This window comes from Triturus cristatus, chromosome 11 (genome assembly GCF_964204655.1).
Source record: "Triturus cristatus chromosome 11, aTriCri1.1, whole genome shotgun sequence".
Taxonomy (NCBI): domain Eukaryota; kingdom Metazoa; phylum Chordata; class Amphibia; order Caudata; family Salamandridae; genus Triturus; species Triturus cristatus.
This window is the reverse complement of record NC_140594.1, coordinates 1,162,128,342-1,162,152,564: the sequence shown is the minus strand read 5'-3', so window position 1 is coordinate 1,162,152,564 and position 24,223 is coordinate 1,162,128,342. Positions and strand designations below refer to the sequence as shown.

General features: G+C 40.8%; 1 protein-coding gene across 1 annotated transcript in view; it reads left to right on the top strand.

The window, feature by feature from the left end:
* The window catches only part of LOC146788639 (putative cation-transporting ATPase 13A5), a 586,298-nt gene that overhangs the window by 474,356 nt on the left and 87,719 nt on the right, over positions 1–24,223 (top strand). Inside the window, exons 23-26 of the mRNA XM_085635842.1 lie at positions 6,827–6,936; positions 11,756–11,852; positions 15,295–15,367; positions 23,297–23,471. Of these exons, the coding sequence (XP_085491968.1) occupies positions 6,827–6,936; positions 11,756–11,852; positions 15,295–15,367; positions 23,297–23,471 (455 nt within the window). The remainder of the gene's footprint in view (positions 1–6,826; positions 6,937–11,755; positions 11,853–15,294; positions 15,368–23,296; positions 23,472–24,223) is intronic.

The following is a 24,223-nucleotide window of genomic DNA, read 5'->3' as shown; positions in this document are numbered from 1 at the left end:
AAGAAACCCACACAATGCTATGTTTCAACCTTCTTTATTCGGGAGGCAGCAGCGGACTCAGGGAGGACCTCACAGCGCAATGTTACACCACTTGCCTATGCGTTTCGAGAGTCAATCTCTTCCTCATGGCATGGTGTTGGTCGGGAGAGTGGAAGCATGGCCATTGATTTTGCACAGGTGATGAGCAGGTCTTTATCCCGCCCCAGTGGGCGTGTTTGTTGCAAAGCACCCTGGTAGATGTGGTCCAGAGTAATGATGAGAGTCCATAGTGGATGCCACTACCATCTATCCCTCAGTGATTCTTGCCCATCGGGTCGCCAGCGATCCCCTTCTGCGTTCGTTGCTGTAGTGATGCCCCTGCGAACAGGTACGTTGTTCCGTGTCTCGTGCCCCAGTTGTGGCACACGGACCTGCGGTGAGCAGTGGGGTTATCTTCGTGACCTTAGCTGGCCACACATATTCCAAATGAACTTGCTCCGCAATTGAAGAAACCCACACAACGCTATGTTTCAACCTTCTTTATTCGGGAGGCAGCAGCGGACTCAGGGAGGACCTCACAGCGCAATGTTACAACACTTGCCTACGCGTTTCGAGAGTCAATCTCTTCCTCATGGCATGGTGTTGGTCGGGAGAGTGGAAGCATGGCCATTGATTTTGCACAGGTGATGAGCAGGTCTTAATCCCGCCCCAGTGGGCGTGCTTGTTGCAAAGCACCCTGGTAGATGTGGTCCAGAGTAATGATGAGAGTCCATAGTGGATGCCACTACCATCTATCCCTCAGTGATTCTTGCCCATCGGGTCGCCAGCGATCCCCTTCTGCGTTCGTTGCTGTAGTGATGCCCCTGCGAACAGGTACGTTGTTCCGTGTCTCGTGCCCCAGTTGTGGCACACGGAGCTGCGGTGAGCAGTGGGTTTATCTTCGTGACCCCAGCTGGCCACACATATTCCAAATGAACTTGCTCCGCAATTGAAGAAACCCACACAACGCTATGTTTCAACCTTCTTTATTCGGGAGGCGGCAGCGGACTCAGGGAGGACCTCCCGCCCCTAGGGTCACTACAGCAACGAACGCAGAAGGGGATCGCTGGCGACCCGATGGGCAAGAATCACTGAGGGATAGATGGTAGTGGCATCCACTATGGACTCTCATCATTACTCTGGACCACATCTACCAGGGTGCTTTGCAACAAACACGCCCACTGGGGCGGGATTAAGACCTGCTCATCACCTGTGCAAAATCAATGGCCATGCTTCCACTCTCCCGACCAACACCATGCCATGAGGAAGAGATTGACTCTCGAAACGCGTAGGCAAGTGGTGTAACATTGCGCTGTGAGAAAAAGGAAAAACGAGGAGAAATAAAGATATTTCTCCCCGTTGCGCCTCCCTTACGCCTCCCCTGGGGAGGTGTAAGCTTTTGGCGCTGCCTCAGATTTACGATTTCTCGTAAATCTGGGGCAGTGTCAAAAGGCTGGGAACGCCCCCAGCAACACCCATTGCACGTCCCTTTAACGCAGAACACTGCGTTAAAGGGACTGATATTTATGAGGCAGCATTAAGCCACAAAAATGTGGCTCAGTGCTGCCTGATAAATATCCCGCAGGCTTCTGCGCCACGGAACGTCACAAAAAGTGACGTTCCGATGGCGCAACGGGCCTCATAAATCTGCCCCTTTATTTGCAAAGGAACAAGATGAGGGGGTTCATTTTGCCATATAAATTATGACTAGTGCTGCAGAAAGAAAAATTAGGGCACATTTTGACTTCTCAAATCCTCTTCTATTTCATTAAAATATTCTGACATGCAGACTGAAACATGCACTTTGAATACCAGCAGCAGACTTCTCTGGTGAGCAGTAGCTTTACTACAGTGATCTAATTCAGAATTTATGGCAAATGTGTGACACATCCGCTTTCTTGATGGAACCAAAGTAATATGAATATGTATGCATGCATTTATATTTGTATTTATATAGATATGCAGATTATATATATATGTTTATATATGTATGTATATTTGAGATGTTATCAGTGATGTCACTGACCATGTTATGAATGATGCAATATGCGATATCATCAGCAGTGCATTGCGGCCGCGCGAGTTCTAGTTAGCAGAACTAACTATAATGGAGGAATTTCTATGGTTTTGTACGAGTGAAATGGCCAGCTAACTATAACACCCCTGAAACCTATGTTTTTTTCTGTGAATATATATACACGTATATATATATATATATCTCACATGTAGTCACTTTTGATGGACTAGCACGTCAGTCCAGAAGGGGAATACTCAGTTGAAAAACGTTTGTATAATCATGATATCCCGGAATGATGATAGAGGTATTGTTACAACTATAGGGACTATTGTTTCTGACGTCTTCTGCAGAGATATATTGGGCTGCTAAAGAATATTATCACCTCCAATAACTATGTTAGAGTGCAGAGGCCTCCGGGGGAAAAAGGAAGAGAAGACTGCAGATAGCAATGGATCCAATGGTCAATACCAAGATCATAACAATTAATTACTATTTCTGGATTACTTAGTGATCATACACACCTAGAATGAAACCCACCTCTTGGTTAACACACTATTTCCTGGCTGCCTGCCTCTCTGTAGAGTTTTATATCTAGAAAAAGAAATGCATAAAGATTAATCAACTAAGAATGTGGGAGTGACATTAATATATCATCCAAAGCATGTGCCCAAGAATTCTTAAGTACAGGTCTCTGGTGATTATACTGAGATATCTATGTTCATGACATTTCTTATGTCTACACTAATAGCAGAACAGTTAAGTCACACTCTGCTATAGGTTTCTTCCTTCAATCAAAATAGCACCAAAGGCTTATTGAATTGATTCCTAGAACAGTTCTGTTTTTGGTCACTAGATGATAATGTTGATCCTTCATTAACAAAGTATCAAAGAATGTTGAAAAACACTCTCTGAGTTACAGTCTCTTTAAACCATGAAAAATAAAGACAAAGAATATTGGCTTCAGCAAGCTGTGTCAATCCTTAAGCAATTATCAACACTTACTGAGTTCCAGTCTTTTTAACTCCCACAAGATAAACCCAAAGGATAAGGGTGTGGGTAACTGCAGCAATCCTTAGAAAAGTAGCAGAAAAACAAAACCTGTTTCCTTATAGATGTGCAAGAATCCTACCTACAGCAAGTCTGCCACACATGTATAGAAGTTCAATTACACTGAATCCTTTCTTGTTTCCTGAATGTATACAGCAGTAATTAGAGGAACTGAAAGATGAGAAACATATGTTAAGGCAACAACCATCTGTGATTCCAGCCTTTCTTGTCCTATCTCTGATTGTAAGTAAGAGTGTATTTCAAATATAACCACACATATACTTCTGGGTGCAGGCAGATATATCTGATGAATATATTTGTAACTATACGTAAAGCTACACATAAAATGATGAATGGAAAAAGACAGGCGATAATGCTCATTTTCTAAATATTGTGGCTGGATACACTAAATCCTTCCTCTTCACTTTGGAACCCAAGAGCATCATCATAAGCGTCCCTCAAGGATCATCCATCAGCCACACCCTGTTCAACACTTACATAATGCCCCCCGGTCGACATCCTCAGACCACATGGCCTCAACATCATATCCTATGCAGATGACATCCAACTTATCCTCACTCTCTCAGAAGACCCCTCCACCACTAGGACCAACTTGGACGGACACCTGGTGGTCCTCCAAACCTAGACCCACAGCAACAGACCATACCCTCAACCTCTGCATCAGCCTAGACAGCACACTCACCGTGAAATGATAGATCAATGCAGTACCCTCCACCTGCTTCCACACCTTCTGAATGCTCCGGAAGATTATTTACAATTAGAAAGGTACAAACGTTCCAGTTGTGATCTTTTTCTTCACGTGATTTCCCAAAAATATAGAACAGTTTCTGGCCCATAGTGATGCAATATTGTCAGTGTTACTTTCTTTCAGATCTCAAAGCTGACAAACACTCCCAAGGATTGTGGATGTTGCAGCCACAGATGAAACCGGAACCATTGATGGTGATGATGGGGTTGTACTAGTTTGTAGAACAGCACTAGCCAAGTTTGACAACACTGGTCTTGATATTGTCATTGCAACTTGGTATGCACATGTTGAAGTGCAGCATCAATGGAATCCAAGGAGGCAGACAATGTTTGCAGTATGAGTTTTGCCAGAGCAGGTCATGGAGCAGGTGTTGCTGGAGATGATTATCCATCATATACGTTGAGATTAACAACTCCACTGCAAAGCAGTATGACTGGTGCAACTTATCCATCAAATCACTTTTCTCATATTGAATGATATTATTGTTGGTCATTTCGATGGAATATTAATGCAGATTGTTTTGAAAGAGCTCATGCACCAAAAGGAGGTTCAACTTCTCATTCGAGGAACTAGACACTTGAGAAATGACAGAGTCCAATGTGCACTAATGACATTTAATAATTCTCCTCAGAAGTAGAATGCCAAATTGTCTCATCATTGATGCTCAGTTAGATAGATGGCATTTCAACTCTCATTGACATTCATGCTGAATTTATTAGAAGAAAATTAGAATTGCACATAGCACTATCAATAGTGTTGTTGAAAATCCACCAAAGTGATTGAAAAATAGGAAACTAAAGAGTGAAGCAATCAGTCTTAAATAGCTTTAAGACCGGTCAATAAGCAAGATCCAATGTTTACCAAAACGTTAGTTATACCTGTTGTGTTTGATGAGTGGGGAATGGTGTGTAACTAGTCAGCAAAATGGGTTTGTAATTGCAGCTACAGAAATCTTTCAATCTCAGATGCATACCAAAGGGTTACAAGCTCCATGCAGAGTAATGGAAGTGCGCAGAAGTGAATATCTCAGCAGATTGGTGTTTGCAGATGTGCATATGAATGTTAACGACATGTCTTTTGAGCAACCTTGGAATTCAAATAGAATCCTTTATTCATGATAACTAAGAACCTGAATCTCTCACAGTCATAAATGTGAAAGACAGTGATTTGCATGAAGATTACCCCATGTAAGAGGTGCATAATATGTGGGTATCCTACCACAGAACATGGTGTGCTTACTATTTCAAATACAACACTCTCATTTATCAGCTGCCATGGCACTTTATTGGCTTTCAAGGTTTGTAATGCTCAATTTTATTGTACGTGGCTTGCATCTGAGACTGGCCTTGATCAGTAGATCAGTAGATTGGGAAATGATGAAAATGTGATGAAAATTGTGTACACTCATTGTGAGACTAGCAGGAAACCATTATCTATGGCTTTAAATGCAATGAGCATTATCTTTCTGTCAGTTTCCCTAATTCTATTACAACTTTCCTATCTGAACCCTTCATGTTCTTCATGCATACATCAATATCCAGTGGCCATTAGGCAATTCCATTAGAATAAAATACAGTCAAATTATATGTTCCATTTTGCCCATATTGTTTATTTCAGCATCAGTGATGCAAACCTGAAATCTGTCAAAATGGCCTTTGCAATGGATGGTGTCTTAAGATCTGTAGTTGATGCAAACCCAGTGCATGTATTCATCTTGATCAAAAATATAATTTCTCGAAGAATCATGCATGCTCTCAATAAAGCCTCTATGCTTTTGATCTGCCAAAACATCATGCCCAGATACTTATTGTTTCATTTATATTTTCTTTCTAACATTTGGAACCTTGTATAGCAAGTGATTCCTTAAACATTTGATTAATGATCACAATCGTTTATGGTTTTTCTGGTTTTTGATAACAATAAAAAGACCAGTGTGACCTGTCATTACTGGTAAAATAAAGGAACCTTTTCTGGAAATTTCTAGAAAAATTAATGAGTGAGGCCTTGCAATGCTCCCACTTGGTATAATTTATATATTTCCTGGGGGCCATTTGTTCTATGACTGTAATGATTTAAGGATGAAAACAAAACAGCTCTTTATGATTTTCAGCATTTACTTAAGGACCCCTCATTTTACAGGGTAGCATAGGAAGACAAATCCTACATCAACCATTTAACAGCATTTACGTCCCATGAATTGCCAAGGTATTAGTAATTATAATGTCATTAGTGAAACTTTTAAAGCACAAGGAATTTGAATAATTTCTATTGGACCAATAATTTGATATGGAAACTTTTCCCAAACAACACTGTCCAGCAGAGGATACACACTGATGTTCATATCATGATGTACCATATGCAAAATTATAATCAGAAGTATATTCCAGATAAAAAGGAAAAATGCCCCAGTGCCAATCCAAATATATTGCCCTGGTGGAGTAATGTATCTATTGTGAAATCAACAGCAATCAATGAACAAGATACATCACTGATGAATACGATGATGATTTATAATTTCCTCTCTTTCAAAAATCTGCATCAGAATCATTCTCACACAGTACAATATTTTGTAATGGAATAACTTCAAGTGATGTTGGCTCTCCCGGTGGCTCCTACTTAGTCACACCAGAAGTTCCAATAGTTGAGATTATTACTCTTTGCAAACAGTCAAATACTTCCAGTCTGTGTGCAAAGTCAAGAACTTCTAAAAGAGAAGTTTGATTCCTACATTTCTTATTCTATTACTATAATAAGATATATGCATGTATTCAAAATTAATTCAGTCCCATGCAGGGGGCAGAACTCAAAGTGACAGTTATCTTTTCAAGCACCTTAGTAGGCACTGGGAGGTCCACATTGGCCCAGCAATTTCTTAGATCAAGGGGTAGAAAATAGCAGATGATGTATATTTCTATACAAGTTGTTTTTGTATCTTTTGATAAATTCCTCAAAAGGATGTGTGGTTTACTTTTCAGGCCTTGAAAATGGCCCACGCTGGAATCTCCCTGTCGGAGCAGGAGGCGTCAGTGGCCTCACCCTTCACGTCCAAAACTCCCAACATTCAGTGTGTCCCAAATTTAATCAAGTAAGTTTGTCAATCTGTCATCAGTTAAAGTGTTCTCTCTAATGTGCTCACATTATAAATGGGATAAAATACGCCACTGCCATACATTATACTGATATTACAAGTTACTAAGTTTCATGATCTGCATTTAATCTCGAAGTGCTCCACCCAAGGGGCACATACCGGTTATGGCTCTTCCTACAAACCACAGTAGCAATAATGATTTGCAACAAATGATAATAGGGTGGATCAGACCTATTGCAGTCAGGATACTAGCATAACCCTAGAACTCGTGCATTCTGTTTTTTAAAATCTGACATATACATCTCAAAGCTGCCTCAAAATCTAAACTGAAGGAACCTTCAAAAATGTTGGGGGTGGGCACATTATTTTCCTGCATAAATTTAAGTGTCATCAAGTCCAGCAGCAAAGCACCCATTCAGGTATTGGGCCCAGTGTCAGCTTACCAGCAGGTGTAATCCACATCCCAAAGTAAAGGTAGAAAGTCCTGCATACTTTGTAGGTCTGGATTGACAGTGCAGCTGTCTGAGACCTAATTGTACCAATTCTTTATGATATATACAGAATGGCCTTTGTCTCTGCCCCAAGGAGTATTTCCCACTCACTACATGCTATTAGCTGTTAGGTGTATGATTCTATTTTATAGGAATTGCTTCCATTGTAAAGCATCAGGGACTCATCACACTGTTCAACACTTTCAATTCTTTATCTTCCTTATTCTTTCTATACTGAAATCAATCCTGTTTTCAATACTTAACCAAGATCTGTTCCAAGGATTTAATATTACAACCCTGAATAAATGAGACAGCTATGCATTGCCAAAATATCATATACTAGAGGTGCCTACCCAATCAACGAGCATAACTGAACATATATCCCACCTATCACCGTGAATTGTTTATATCATACACATCATTGAAGACTGAACTCTGCGGTATCCATTGATGAACTGAAAGACCTCAGCTAGGCATGGAATGAGTTGAGCTAGCCCTCATTTGCCGATTCTGATCCTCTTTTCACCATCATTTTAAGCCATGTAAGGACTAACACCCCTGCTGTGACCTTTTAAATGTCAATGGAGCCCAAGGCAATCAGATAGAATGCAGATCCAGAGTCGACTAAGATTGAGCTCAATCAAAAGACTTTCCTAAGCAGGAGATTGTCTGATGAGTCCATTTGATGAAAGAACAAACTTGAACCAGGCCTGTCAAAGAACTTCAATAACTTTGACACCTTCTTCCACCATTTGAACTCCAGTGAGTGGAAGATTGAAACGTACATTCCCCCATCGCCATTCAATGCTACAATTTCCAAAATAGACAAAAGCAGTGAGCAATATTACAAAACTAGAGGGTCTGAATTAACCAAACTCCTGGTAAACTACTGCAGAAGCCAAAGCACAACAAAATTAATAAACAGCAACTTTACAGACCCCAATTCCAATTAGCCACCCACAAGCTGGGATAGGCAACAGATTCAGCAGGCAGTAGACATCTTTCAACTTGGCCATTGAACCTTCTTAGAAAACACCTATCCAGCCTTCTCCAAATCCCCTCAAAATGAAAAAGGTTAATGATCATTCAGCAACTAAACAACTCTTGAAGAGCGTAGTCAGCAAGGAAAGGTGTCATACACTGTGGTAAGGCGAGAAACCGATGGAGGATAGTATATAATATTGATTAATGCCCTGAATCCCATCAGTTATCATGACTAGATTTTCTAAGGACTTGAATTGTCTTTGATTAATGTAAGTCATCAAGGCAACACGAGTCCTTACCTGTGATTTACTGAGCCATGGAAAGCCCCTCTCCATGGCTCTGCGTGGTTTAGTAAATACAAACTAATGTAAGGCAGTGCATAGTGGTGCCTTGCATTACATTGCATTGGGAAGGCATGTCATGTGTGGAGCATGAGTGTTTCCATGCAACCACCCATGGATTCTGGTGCATTCCCAGATTTATAAGGACTTGTAAACCTATAATACGTCAAACTGCTATGACACCCCAGTAAGGCGTAAGCAGGAGACATATCTTTTTTTCTCCACAGTATTTCCTTTTTTCAATTTGTGCACAGGGAAAGAGGTCAATGTCTCCAAGGAATGTTTTGTCCAGGAATGATTCCCTTCCTGCACAAAAATAATCCTTCCTGTAATGCAGGCATCCACTGCACTAGGGAGCAAGGATGCATACACTGGTGCTAGGCAGCACACAGTGTGCCAGGGCTAGGAGACAGCAGGAATATGCCAAATGTTTGTAAATATGGTGCATTTTTCTGTCTTCCTTTCATGCAACTCAGTGCAGCACCTTGCCTTGCTATATTGTGTTATGTGAAATGTATGTAGATATGACCTGATCACATCATGGCTCAAGGTTAATAATATGCAGGACAGAGAACATAATTTCTTTATCACTATGGGTTCCTATACATTGCTTTCTGCATCAGTGTAGGAGCCAGGAGATAATACAACTGTCTATGTTTAGGTCATTTTGCAACTAGAGAAATGTGTTTACAAATGCTCTTAAATGATGAGGTAAGAAAACCCAGGGTGTACCGCCAATATGCATGCCCAGGAAAGATTTACAATACCTGAGGCAGCCACGGCCCATTCAGGTAAGAGCAGTGGGGCGATGGGGCCGTGTGAGGGGTATTTCAACAGACGATGATGAGGGAAAATTAAATAAATAATCAATTTTTCCTTGTCATCCTCCGTTGAAATACCCCCGCTCCCCCCCCCCCCCCCCCCCACACGGCCCCACCGCTCTTACCTGCACGGGCCACGGCTGACCTAAGCTTAATGAATATAAGAATGTTTTGGAGAGCCCTAAGGATCTATCTGTTCAATATTGTTTATAGATCTAGAAAAGATTGTTAGAAATTAGGTACTACTCTCCTTGTGTGGCTTGCTGTTGTCGAAATAAATATTTCTACTCTGGTGCTATTTCACTTGCAGAAGTTGGCAATCAATATGCAGAAGGTACATATTCTCAGAATCCAACATTCATCTGGAAGATGAAAAGCCCAGAATAGCTAAGTGGCTGTTGATACTGTTCAAGTTAAAGTTATTCCTTCACTTTTATCAGTCCAGGGTTCATGAAACTGACAGACTCCAATACATCCAGTTTAAACAATGGGTAACGAATGATGGTTTGGACCCCTACACAACTTCAAATGCTTCTCCAGAACTGGAGAAAATGATTTAAGAGGAGGCACTCAATGAATGACTGTCCATTAAAACAAAAATGTGTTTAGCAACAGTTTACAATTTAAATATATCTTTAGCAACTTCTGTTTTTACCACTATCAATCATTCAGAGGAACTTCATACAACAAAATGAGTCCAAAAATCAAAGGGATCCACAGTGAATCCTCAATTCTTTTAAGACTTCTCTATTAGACATCCAAAATCTTCAAAAAATGGGGAAATGCCAGCCAGCAAATGCGTTTCGTCCTGTTCATGCACTTCATCAGGGCTTACTGATTCTCAATTCTAATAGAACAAGCCCAGATTTTCTATCATCTGTTTCCCATCATTGATACAGAAAGGAGGAGGATTTTATTTTACTTTCATGGATAATCAGTGCTAGAATGGTATTCAATTATAGATTACCAGCTTCTGTTCACGTATAAACACAGGTGTGTCCCATCAAACATGAGCAATGTAATTTCCTGTCACATGTAACCTGAATTAGGTATTATCAAAAAGTTTGACCACATGCTCCTTTTAACCAGCAATACCACGGTTCCTCCTCTAATAAAAAGTCCTTAAATACTGTCTCATTTCCTTTCAATACAAAACTTGTAGGACTAAAATGCTATACCGTGTAGCAAAGTCTGCACACACAAAATTGAGCTTCTCAAAACTTCACCTTGGTTGGAGGTATCACTTACTCTTGAGGAACAGTTGGAAAAGGACATAAAAACATTCACAAATGCAGATTTATGAGCAAGATGTGCACCAGAATCCATGTTTCAGCAATGTCTGTACATGATGGAGAAGACTAGTTGAGGACCATATAAGGTGGTTCTACTAGCTGATTAGGCTGGTGATGTATGGAACATAATGACTGTTGGATGTGATATGGATTAAAGAAGTCAACGTTTTATATATTGTGAAATAAATTAACATTTAGAATATTTGGGGGATGACTGGATTATTAAAAGGTTACAGATTTTCCCAAACATAAATGATCCGTAATATATTGTACAGGTGGATTTAGGATTCCACAAATACCCAGTAAAATTAGCAAATAGAGTATTATGTTAATCGCTTTTAATTCATATACAATTAGTCATTGTGGCCTGTTGGGGCACAGATAAAATCTCCACATTTAACATTTAGCTAAGAGTCTAGAATCAGCTGCCCATGGAACAAGTTACTCAGTTAAGAATCACTTTCACAAACATTCATGCCATATGATCTCTATTTTAAGGTAAATGCGGAAAGGGAACAGGTCCCCCTTTACGGAGCACAAGGGCAGGAGCAGCAGGATGATGCATCCATCAGGATCATCACCCTTGCAATTCTTTTCACATTGATTTCACATTGATTTGATTGGCCTCTGTGAGATGATCTAGAATAAGTACTAGTAAATGAGTATTGAAGTACTTTAGACTAAACCACTGTGCTTGGATAAGGGGGATTGTGCTGGACGTGGGCAGTGTTTATGCAGATGGGGACATACATGTATATCTTATTTAAAGCTCCATTGATGATTTTTTCTAATGTAATTGTCCTTGGTGAAAACCAATGCAACATTTTAAATATACTTATTAGTAAGTGCTAGGAGAGTTTTACACCTTCTTTGTTTTTCACTTAAAGGGAAGGACGTTGCGCTCTTGTTTCTTCCTTTTGTGTCTTCAAATACATCGTCTCTACCTGCCTGATTGCCGTCAACTGTGCCCTTCTGCTTTACTGGGTAAGGATAAAAATATTACTAATCCTGAGCTCAACCTATTAATCAGTGCAAAAATAGTACATTACTCAAAGTCACATGTTTGAAATGTTTTAAATCACTACTGTCCGTTAGTTGCTGGTAATACTTGTGAGGCACTTTTTTTAGAACCCATCTCGTATCAAGAGCCCATTATCTTCCTTAATGCGCAAAGGCGAGTTTGGTCTTTCAGTAGATGCGTCCTTTGCTACTATTCAGGCCACAGTCCCCATAATAAGTCATTGTTAGGCGGGTTTATTAATGCTCGCCCCCTTAGCAAACATGCAAAAGAGGTCCACAACTTGATTGAGGACCTGCATTTAGATTTACTTTTTATTACAGAATCCTGTCTTAAAAAGTGGTGTAACCTGGATATTGCCCTGGCTTTTCCCCCCATGATATACTATTTCTGGGCAAGACAGAGATTCGACTTGCTGAGGTAGCCTTGTCATCGTTTTGCGAGATATATTTCAATACTGCACTTTTGATTTAAACTCCCTATAAGTAGCAGAAAGCCTTGGCTTTTGTCTTAAGATTAGTCCCACTCAATCTTTTGCAGGTGGTCTAATCTACCATCTTCCGGTCCCAGGATCAACTTTTTCAGTTACCTTAGGAGAAGCACTGGCACCACTTCTACTCCGATATGCAAATTTCACTATTCTTGGAGACTTTAATTACAATCTTGAGATCGGCAACAGACCCAAATAATTCAATTTTATTGATTTCTTAAACAGTATTGGCCTTAATCATATAGTAACCTATCCCACGCATATTGCAGGACATACCCTGGATGGTATTTGTTCTAACAACCCCAAACTGGTAGCAGAATCCCCTATTCATCAGACTTGGTCAGATCACAACCTGACCCCCTTGGAATTATGATTAACCCAGACAGTCCCCCCCATCCACCATGACTAAGGACCCTCACACCCTACGCAAATGGGGCACGATAATAACTGACCCCAACTTAACCCCACATATATCCACCTGTGGTCCGACGGCTATGGGGAACTTAGCTGAAGACCTAATTTCATTAGTCATGGTAATATTTTCCGAAGCCCAGGTCCCACCCATCAGCTCCATGGTTTTCTCCGATTGGAGCAGAGCAATCGCTGCCCTGCAAACAATTAGAACCCATCCCGAAAACTGGCTTTGTTTTAAAACCACCCAGAAAGTTTACCATGCCCAGATTAAGGCAGCAAAAGCATACTTCACTGCCCAGATTGAAGAGGCCTAGTTCAATCCTAAATTTAATATCTCAAAATCATTTGCACAACCTAAGGCACTTGCTAGGGACATTCCCCATCTCAAACTCTATGTGACCAGATCTCTTCTTTCTTTGAAAAGAAAATACATGCCGTTCAACGAGGCTTCTCAACAACCATGCCCCCTTCTTGACTGTGCTTTATTAGATGCCCTCCTAAAGGCAGGGACTGCGATTTTTGCATCCTTTCAGGAGATTACACTGTCATAGTCACAACCGGCAACTCTCTCATGTAAATGCAGTTCCCACAATGACCAATGCCCCCCCCTACCATTCTTCATAGGTGGTTGACATTGTCAACCATTTTAATAACAAAATACTTAACACCTCATTATCAGTGACTGAGTTTCCCTCAGTCTGGAAACTGGTAGTCGTGAAACCTCTGCAAATGAAATCTCCTGCAGACCCTACAACACTGACTAACCTTTGCCCCATCTCACTAACCAAAATGATTGAGAAATGTGTTAATGGGCAACTAATTTCCTTTCTGGAAAATTCTATCCCACTTCATCCCCAGCAATCCAGCTTTCACCTCAATCACTCCACAGAATCAGCTCTGCTGGTAGTGGCGGACACCATTAAACTGATCCTGTACACAGGAAAAATGCTTGGCTACTTTATCTCTCTGCCCCTTTTGACACCATTTAACACCCCATATTTCTGAAACAAATCAAACACTGCGAATGTCTCATAAAGCCCTGGCCTGTATTACATGTTCTTTTAACTGGCTGCAGAAAAGGAGTCACACTGGGACCTTTTTCATCAACAGAAAGTTCAGTAATATCAGGAGTTCAACAGGTCTCTCTTTCAGCCCTTCTCTATTCACTATATAAATGGCTCCCTGATAGCTTCTTTCGGAATCGCCACTACATCTCATGCTGATGATATGCAGCTGATTTTATCGCTGGACAAAGGGTCCCTTTGCTTAGCTCTAAACTCCATAAGTGCCTCACCAGTATAATCCCATGGATGCAATCAAACCATCTAAAATGCAACACAAATTGAATGGAGATCCTGGTATTTGGCATGTCTAATCGTTTTTCCCCAACCCAATAGTGGCCAAATTATGTGGCTCCCGCCACAGTGGAAGTTGCAAGAAATTTAGGAGTAAAATTTGACACCTCCCTCTCTTTCCACCCTCAACCTCTTGCAGTGGCAGGAATGTGTTTCAACTTAATAAAATATTTAAGAAAGTTCTTTGACTCCAATTAGCTACCAGGAAAACACTTGCTTTTGCCCTCATCACTTCTACTCTCGACTTTTGTAATAGTCTCTATACAGGATCATCAAAATCAATTCTCCACAAACTTCAGATGGGGGCCAGACTTGTGCAAAAATTCCCCAAACAGAGCTCAGCCCTAAAAACCTTACACTTGTTACCGGTACACAAAAGGATCATTTTTAAGATCCTTATACTGGTCTACAGAGCATTCAGAGCCACTGGACCAACATTCCTGACTGCAAAATGTACCCACTACACAACCAAGAGAACTCTGAGGTCCTCCCATGCCATTCTTCTCAAGTCTTAAAACCAAAGGTAGCAAATCCTTCTCAATCCTAGGATCCAAGACATGGAACCAACTCCCCAGCCCTTTGGGATTCACTGAATTAAAAGCCCTATTCAAAAAACACTTGAAGACTTGTCTCTTCCTGCCCCCCGATACACTCTTTTATTCCCTTATCTTCGGATTTGCCATCTCTCTCTCTTTTCTTCTTAATTTCAGATTTAACCCTAGTGGCAGGATGCTCTATTGTGAATGAGAAATAATGCACTTCTTGAGGTAACTGTGTGAATACAAAGAGGAGACTTGGTGAGCCCTTACCACAACAAAGAACTATTGTGAACTGTTTGTGAACTGCATACATACTTTACACATTCCTGCTAAGTTAAGCCTGATTGCTTTTTGTGCCGTGCTACCCATATTTAATCACAGGTGAATCTAGTGACTTTTTGTGGTTCACCCAGCAAGAGATTGTGGTTGTGGTTGTTGCTTTACCAGGGCTCACACCCCAGTCAACCAATAACCCGCTTTCTAAAAATGGTTTTGACCGATCGTGTTGTCATGATAAGAGTTTTCTTTGGGATTGATCACATTATTCTTGTGCATTTCTTTACTAAATCATGTATTTATTTCATCTAATTTTTTCCTTTACTTATTTTAGCAAAACAGACTTCTTGGAAATTACCAATATCTCACTGAAGATATGGGAATTGCCTTTGCCACTTACTTGACAAGTAAGCCTGAATAATTGTGTGTTGTACTAAATGCATCAGAAATGAGGTAGTTCTCCTGGGAAACAATCAGTAACTTGCCACTGGCAACAAATGCTACATGTGCTTGAGAAATCTTTCAGTTAATGTTATATGTTCACATATCAATGAGATATTGTTTACAATGTTTTATGAAGAGGTTTTACATTTGAAAACATGGCATTGAGTTCCTCACAAGTGTCACTAAAGAGTGTGTTTAAAATGTCATGAAATGTATACTTACACTACACCAATAAATGTATTAAATCTTCTAAAACATCACCTAATAAAGAATCCAATACACACTACAAAATGAACTCTCATCATACACAGTTTTATCTAACATACCTCACACTTCTAGCAAACATCCTGCACACCTTTATAAACATAATGTACAATCAAACATCCTAGAAACATCTAGAGCAAGTATCCCAAATATTTCTATCACCCACCCCACATACCTCTATCAAACATCCAACAAACCTTTATATCAAGCATATTAGACACCTTTCCAAACCTGCACCGTATACACCTCAATCAATATTCATATGTACCTCCATCAAAGATCTCACCTCTAGCTACAGGATTTTAGTCACCCCGTGCAGCCCGAGATGCAGCACGCCATAGATCATCAGTTTCTGGCTGTTGTCTGTGTGATCATTGATGAGGGACATTTCAAAGCCCACAGAGAATCAATCAAAATGGCAGACATATTGTTGCAAAGAGGAGAATATCCTCTTTCCCATTATGCTTCTTCATAGGGAAACCCTGATTGGAGATCACAGCAGGAGGGTGCCTACTGAGCAGGGATCCACTCATTTAACCACCAAGGCAGTGAAGAATGGGGTAAGCATACCAGACCTGAGCACTTGCTCCTCTACCCTCAAGAGCCTGAAAGTTTTTTCTGTCCACCCCCAATCGGCCCTCAAAGGGGAGGAGAAAGACAAGTAGGCATTAACTTTGTTTCTATTTAAAAAATTAGTCAAGATTGGGGACAGCCCATCCTGGTATCTTGCCAACGCCTACCTTTAAAGGGCCAACAGACATCTTCTATTCCAGGTGGCAAAATGGTGGCTTTATCCTCAATTTCCCCTACCTACACTAGACACAAAGATGTATTTTTTTAACAACAGAAAAACGGGGTGGCAGTGGGTCTGTCCATGCATTGGGCAATGTCCTTCATCTTTAAAGTGCACGCAGTTTTTGTTCAATCCTTCTGCTCCCCGTGACCACCCCCCCAACCCCCCTACCCCCACCCCAGTACAGACTTGAGATGTGCTGACAATCTGCTCTCCTGACTAGCCAGGGATAGATTTAAAGAACAATCAATGCGGAGAGGCCAGCCCATCTGTCTACAGGCTAAACAGTCTTTCTGACCCTGGCAGGGGACGATTGGGGATTTGCCCCAGCTACCCTCCCTACGGGCGACATACAGCACATTAAGATGGTCTGGGGGCGCAATGGGTGTTAATGTTTTCACCATGTCTTTCGCATTGTAGAAGTAGAAGTGTCCACAGACATTTGTGCAGCTCCTTCAACAATGTGCATCAACTGCACCGCACACACAAAGTGTGTACCTGCTCAATCACAGGGGTCTGTTCACTCTTTGCATCAGGGCATGGCACCTTGCAAATGAGGGGGCACTTTGCTTTTGTGACTGCTTTGAAGTTACAGATGTGGACACTGAGATGACAAAATCTCAACAGGCACACTGACTGTCACCACAATGAGGTGATGCACAGTCAATGTGGCCACCAAATCCTCCATTCGGGAGAGGGGTGCTAGGATGCCATGGACCAACTTGGTGTTCTCCTTCTTAGAAGAGAGACAGGTTCATCTCCAGTGAAAGATGGGGCCGTGGTTTCAACCCACAGCCAAGTGATTCACTAATGCCCTCTCCTCAGGGTAAACAGACATAATATCGAATTCAAAATATCGAGAGGACAGAATATCGAGTTTTTAATATAGAATGGACAGAATATCGAATTGCCAAAATATAGAGGTGAACAATATCGAAAATCAGGTAAGAAATAAAATATCGATTTAAATAATATAGAAGTAAGTAATATCGACAGTCATAATATAGTTGGTAAAAATATCGAATTTATTTATAGTGTTTTAAGTGTTAGTATATGTGTTAAAAGTATGTATACATTTTTGAATGTATGTTTGAATATTTTTAAAGTAATGAATTTTATGTTATTTAATTTTATTGTAATTTAATTCCGTAGTGGGTTGTGTGTTTATAGGGGATTAGGGTGGAAAGTAATTTAATTAAAGTACATTAAATAATAATTTTTAGGATTTATTAATTATTTTTAATTTAATTTTGCGTTTTACTTCTGTAGCGGGTTGTGGGTTTATAGGGGAATAGGGTGGGAAGTAATTTAATTGTTATTAGGTAATTATTAATTGGTATTGAAAATTAATTGGTTGTTGATTAATTATTAATTGGTAAATAATTTGTATTAATTGGTAATTAATTAGTATTAATTGTTTAATTTGATAATTATGTTAATTGCATCAATTGATTATTTGTAGCGGGTTGTGGGTTTATATGGGAATATGGTGGGAATTAATTTAATTGTAAATAATTAATTATTGAAATAATTTTTGTATATTGCAAATTAATTTATTCTTAATTAATTATTAATTGGTATTAATTGTATTTATACATTTTTGGTGTTGATAATTAATTGGTTGTTAATTAATTATTAATAGGTTATTAATAAAAAACATTGATATTTATAATAAATTAATTTTTAAATATTGTGTGATTGGTAATTAATTTTAATATTTTTATTTGGTATTAATAATGTCTTTATTTTTAATAAAATATTAAATTATTATGTTCCCTAATATTGCACTCACTGGAGTTGGAATAGTAATTTTTACCCCTATGCTATCCAACGCTTTCCCTACTATTGCACTCTTTGGAGTGGGAATAGTAATTTTTACCCTCCCGCTATCCAATGCTTTCCCTACAGTTGCACTCTCTGGAGTGTGAATAGTAATTTTTACCCCTATGCTATCCAACGCTTACCCTACAGTTGCACTCACTGGAGTGGGAATAGTAATTTTTACCCCTACGCTATCCAACGCTTTCCCTACTGTTGCACTCTTTGGAGTGGGAATAGTAATTTTTACCCCTACGCTATCCAACGCTTTCCCTACTGTTGCACTCTCTGGAGTGGGAATAGTAATTTTTACCCCTACGCTATCCAACGCTTTCTGTACTGTTGTACTCTTTGGAGTGGGAATAGTAATTTTTAACCCTACGCCATCTGACGTTTTCCCTACTGTTGCACTCACTGGAGTGGGAATAGTAATTTTTACCCCTACGCTATCCAACGCTTACCCTAGAGTTGCACTCACTGGAGTTTGAATAGTAAATTTTACCCTCTCGCTATCCAACGCTTTCCCTACTGTTGCACTCTTTGGAGTGGGAATAGTAGTTTTTATCCCTACGCTATCCAACGCTTTCCCTACTGTTGCACTCTTTGGAGTGGGAATAGTAATGTTTACCCTCCCGCTATCCAACGCTTTCCCTACTGTTGCACTCTCTGGAGTGGGAATAGTAATTTTTACCCTTACGCTATCCAACGCTTACCCTACAGTTGCACTCACTGGAGTGGGAATAGTAATTTTTACCCCAACGCTATCCAACGCTTTCACTACTGTTGCACTCTTTCGAGTGGGAATAGTAATTTTTACCCCTACGCCATCTGACGTTTTCCCTACTGTTGCACTCTTTGGAGTGGGAATAGTAATTTTTACCCCTACGCTATCCAACGCTTTCCCTACTGTTGCACTCTCTGAAGTGGGAATAGTAATTTTTACCCCTACGCTATTCAACGCTTTCCCTACTGTTGCACTCTCTGGAGTGGGAATAGTAATTTTTAGCCCTACTCTATCCAACGCTTTCCCTACTGTTGCACTCTTTGGAGTGGGAATAGTAATTTTTACCCCTACGCTATCCAATGCTTTCCCTACTGTTGAACTCACTGGAGTGGGAATACTAAATTTTACCCTCCCGCTATCCAACGCTTGCCCTACTGTTGCACTCTCTGGAGTGGGAATAGTAATTTTTACCCCTACGCTATCCAATGCTTTCAATTATTACACTGTCTGGAGTGGGAATACTAATGTTTACCCTCCCGCTATCCAACGCTTTGCCTACTGTTGCACTCTCCGGAGTGGGAATAGTAATTTTTACCCTACCGCTATCCAACGTTTTCCCTACTATTGCACTTACTGGAGTGGTAATAGTAAATTTTACCCGCCCGCTATCCTACGAAAAAAATATAGCATTTTTGTAATAAATATTACGTTAATATATATGTATTATTATTATTTTTTTACTTACACACTAATTTAAGTATTTTTAAGTATGTTTCAGTTAATTATATATTTTATTTCATAAATTTTACATACATTTTAAGACATTGAAAAAAATTCGATATTGTGACTAACTATATTTTTTACAACGATATTTAGGATTCTATATTTTTGTACTTACCTGTTTGGAGATAGGGCTTTGATATTTTGGCATTCTATATTTTTCCTTCGATATTTTGGCAATTCGATATTCTTCTTCTCGATATTTCGTCAGTGATCCCTCCTCAGCCATGGAATGCACAGTGAGTGTTAAAGCCTGCGGTAAAGACCTAATTTTTTGTTTGCAATGGGGTGCAGTATCCTGGTCTAAACAAGGCACAGCTAATAAAGGGTGCACCACTGACAGTCATGTGATGTATATTTCAGGCCTGGGATTTGTTTAGTAAAGGACTGGCGGCTGGACCATTCTGGCTTTGGGTCACACCGTCACCTCCACCCTTGCAGTTCAAATAGTCTTTCTCCCCCTTGGGCCTAGAACCCTAATACAGTCCTCATCCTGATGAAAAGCGACAGGAAATTGGATTCCATTAGGCATTGTTTTGACACATGGATTGACAAAGAGGTTGTAAAGCTCCCCATTCCGTCATTCCCAGGTAGCAAGGACTGGCCTACATCAACCAGCGACTCAACTTGCTTCAACCCGCCAGACCCCTGCACTCCTCGTTGCTAGCTCTTGCACTTGCACCCCCCCCCACAATCGTCGACGCAGGGGCCGTTCCTTCTCCTACATCATCTCCAACACCTGGAATGACCTGCCTCTAACCTTCCACCGCCACCTCCAGACTGCTCCCTCCCAGGCGGACTACTACAGAAAGCTCAAGACCTGACTTTTCGACATAGACCCCAAGCGCCCAGATACCGGGGGGGGAAGGATGACAGTGCCGCACTACACAAATGCTGATTGATTGATGGATTGATTGATCGATCGATAGTTTATCTGGTGCCCTGGCACAGGACCTGATGTCAAGATATGCTGATGACAAGCGCCATTCAGTTTTTTTACACCATTGCCCGGTTTCTAATGAACTTTCTGCCCCCTGGGGCAAAAGAAGAGAGGGGAACCTTCCAATCTTCCCCTAATAGAGAATCAAATTGTACATTTTCGAAATTCAAACTTGAAGAGGTAATATGGATTTCCAGAGCACTGTCTGACCATACCCCAGCTAATGAGCTTATACAAACTTATAGGGAAAATGGAAATTGGATGAGAGAGAAAGAAAAACTCGACACAGGAGAATTCAGAAGATGTCTTGAGTTGTATCTTTGTACTGGACTATCCAGGCTTTAACAAGGGACTTTTCATGGGCATTGGTACCAGCTAAGGCATAAACAATGAAGTTACTGAGGAGACACCTATTCAGATCACTAATAATCAACAGGAAATTTTGAAACATCAGAATGAAGGCGATATTAATGTACTCAAAGGTTTCTGTGGTTTACTACACAAAAGACAAAACATTTCTTTGAAGTGGATATTGTAAGAATCCTCAATCATCATGCTTGAGTAGTTGTGTGAAGGAAATGTGGGTGTATATTCACCGATTTTGTTAAACCTGATTCATCAGTTATTCTGCTTAATTGTACAAGTGACTAAAAAAGAACAAATTAAATATTAGTCTTCATTCACACTGGTTCCCTGCTCAAATGAAAACCTTTTAAATGAATGTTTCACTTACTCAAACTCTCTCCATTAATGACTAAGGACCTGATTTGGAGTTTGGCGGATGAGATGCCCGGTCACCAACATGACGGATGTCCCGTCCAACTCATTACAATAAGGATATTGTAGGGCACTTGTAATCTGTAACTTGTAATAAGGCACTTGTAATTTGGCAGACAATGGTCCTTAAAATTATTTAACAATATTTCATTACACGCACACTGCCAAACTCAATGGATGTGTAATACTCTAAAGATTATTCAAAAAGGGAAGAAAAAAGAAAGATAAACTTACTTCGGGCAATGATTCCAAAGTAATCATCAAATTCCAATTCCGGATGAATTGCCGTCAACGTGATGGCAGAAAGCTCCTACACCAACCTTCATGAAACAGGAATCCAGATGTGGGGACTGATTGCAACCAATGAGATAACTTCTGGTGAAAAGATGTCACGTTGTAAGCAGAATTGTTTTTGTTCAGGAAGGGACACATTCACACTCCTGCGCAAAGACAGCTCCTGACGCATTTCACTCTATTTATGTATGCTGCAGAATGCAGCACACATCGGAAGAGGAAAAAACTAAGAGAAATAAAGAGATTGCTCCTCGTTGAGCCTCCCCTGGGAAGGCGTCACATTTTCAATCAATCAATCAGGCAGATATTATAGAGCGTAGCTATTTTCCCCTTCGGGTATCCAGGTGCTCAGGTGTCAAAAGACTCTAGTTGAAGAGCCAGGTTTCGAGTCCCATTCTGAAGTTCGTGAGTAAGGGTGATGTACTCAGTTGGAGGGGGAGATCATTCCAGGATTTTACGGCAAGTTAGGAGAAGGAACTACATCTACTGTGGCTTTGACAAAGCAGGGAACATGCACAAGGGTGTGGGAGGCAGAGCACAGCTGTTGGTATTTCAGGCGGTGGTTGATATAGGCAGGGCCCTGGTTGCAGAGGGCTCTGTAGGCATAGGTCAGCATCTTGAACTGGCAGTCCCAGCTCTACCAGTAATGGTTTTTAGAATGCCCACTTGCCATATCTGCAGAACACGTCCTATCTGCAAGGAAATATTGGTATGTGCACTATCAGCAGAGTGAAACATCCTTTACCACGCAACCATTACAACACGGTATGGTTACATCGTGGTTTTTACAACCAAAGTCGTTACACCGACTTGCACTGGAGGGCGCTCTAGACTAAGCAATAGTGTGAATTACTATTCCAACACCTTCCCTACTGTACGTAGACTGGAGTTGGAATAGTAATTCACACTATTCCTAAATCCAGCTCCCTCCAACGCAAGTCGATGTAACAACTTGCATTGTCAAAACCGCGATGTAACATACCGCGTTGTGATGGTACACGTTGTACCATCATACATCCATCAGCAGACCACTCTGATCCTTACACTATTTTACCTACTAGTTCTTGGTCCACTGAGCTGCATCCTATTACTTCCCAACTAGTGGGACTCGTTCTTAACCAATTGAAGGAGACGGTCTACTAAAATTCACAGAGGTCTTCAAAATCCTATTGCCTTCCAAAGATGGTTTGTTTCATTAGGAGAACTCTATAATCCACCCTGTCATTCCTGCATGCACTCACTCCTGCAGGCACTCGTGCACTTATTGATGCATTCACTCACTCATTCACCCTCACATATACTTCACACTCTTTCAGATATCGTGGCATGGATAGCCTCTCACTATGTGGTTACTCACTGGAGTTGGGATATGTAGTTTGGCATCAACTGTCACTTCCCTCATAAAGAACATCCATTTATGAGAAATACCCTAACTTTGAATCAAAATTGAACCTTGTATTTTATTGCTTTATAAACACATGCATATTGTTCTTGTCTTTCAGTAACCTTAAACAAAGCATCCCCAGAGCTATCTCCCTACAGACCTCTGAGGCACCTGATCTCATTTCCTGTTTTGGTCTCCATTGGGGTACATTTCCTAGCCAGCCTGATTATCCTGACTTGTGCCTTTCTTCTGGTTCAGCAGCAGCCATGGTACAGCAACACTCATTTCTTCAGGTACAGAATTTAATATCTTTGGCACATATTGATGATTTTCTAAATTAGGGGAAACATTTGGGTTATACTTACAAAAAGTCTCTTTAATGTAAACCTACTTATGGTTGCCCTGCATCACCTCACTTACACTCTTCCAGCGGCGGCTCCTCCGCTATGGCGAAGGAGCATCACCCACCCTGGGGAGTGACAGGCAGCAGACAGAAACGGGAAACATAAAATGATAATAAACCATTTTATTATAATTGTATTTTTGTTTCTGCTGCAAGCAGCCAAGTCTGGGTGGATTGGGCCATCAAAAGTGCAAGGGGAGGAGTAAATCACACTGTAAAGTGTGCATGATGGTTTGGCCAGCTGTCTAAGGGCGTCCAACCCGTCATGCGCGCTTTGATCTCTCTCCACCCGGGCTGTGTTGTACAGCCGGGTGGAGTAGAGGCACATGCTCCTAGGAGTTGAGAGAGCATTAAACATGCCCACTCAGCCCGATCACTGTGCTGCTCTCATGTGAGCAGTGTCTTGATTGGTGTCTGGGAGCCTGCGCAGTGTGCAGGGACCCTGAGCAGAAGAATTCCGAGACAGCGGCCGGAAGTGCAGCAGCAGGTAAGTGTTTTATTTTGTATTTATTATATTCACCCCTCCACACCTCCACCCCACTCCACCACTTGTAAGGGTGCAACGACTGCAATCTTCTTGATGTGTGCAAACCTCCTTGTACCCATTCGTCACCCCTCTCACACCTCTATGTTGTGTGCCTA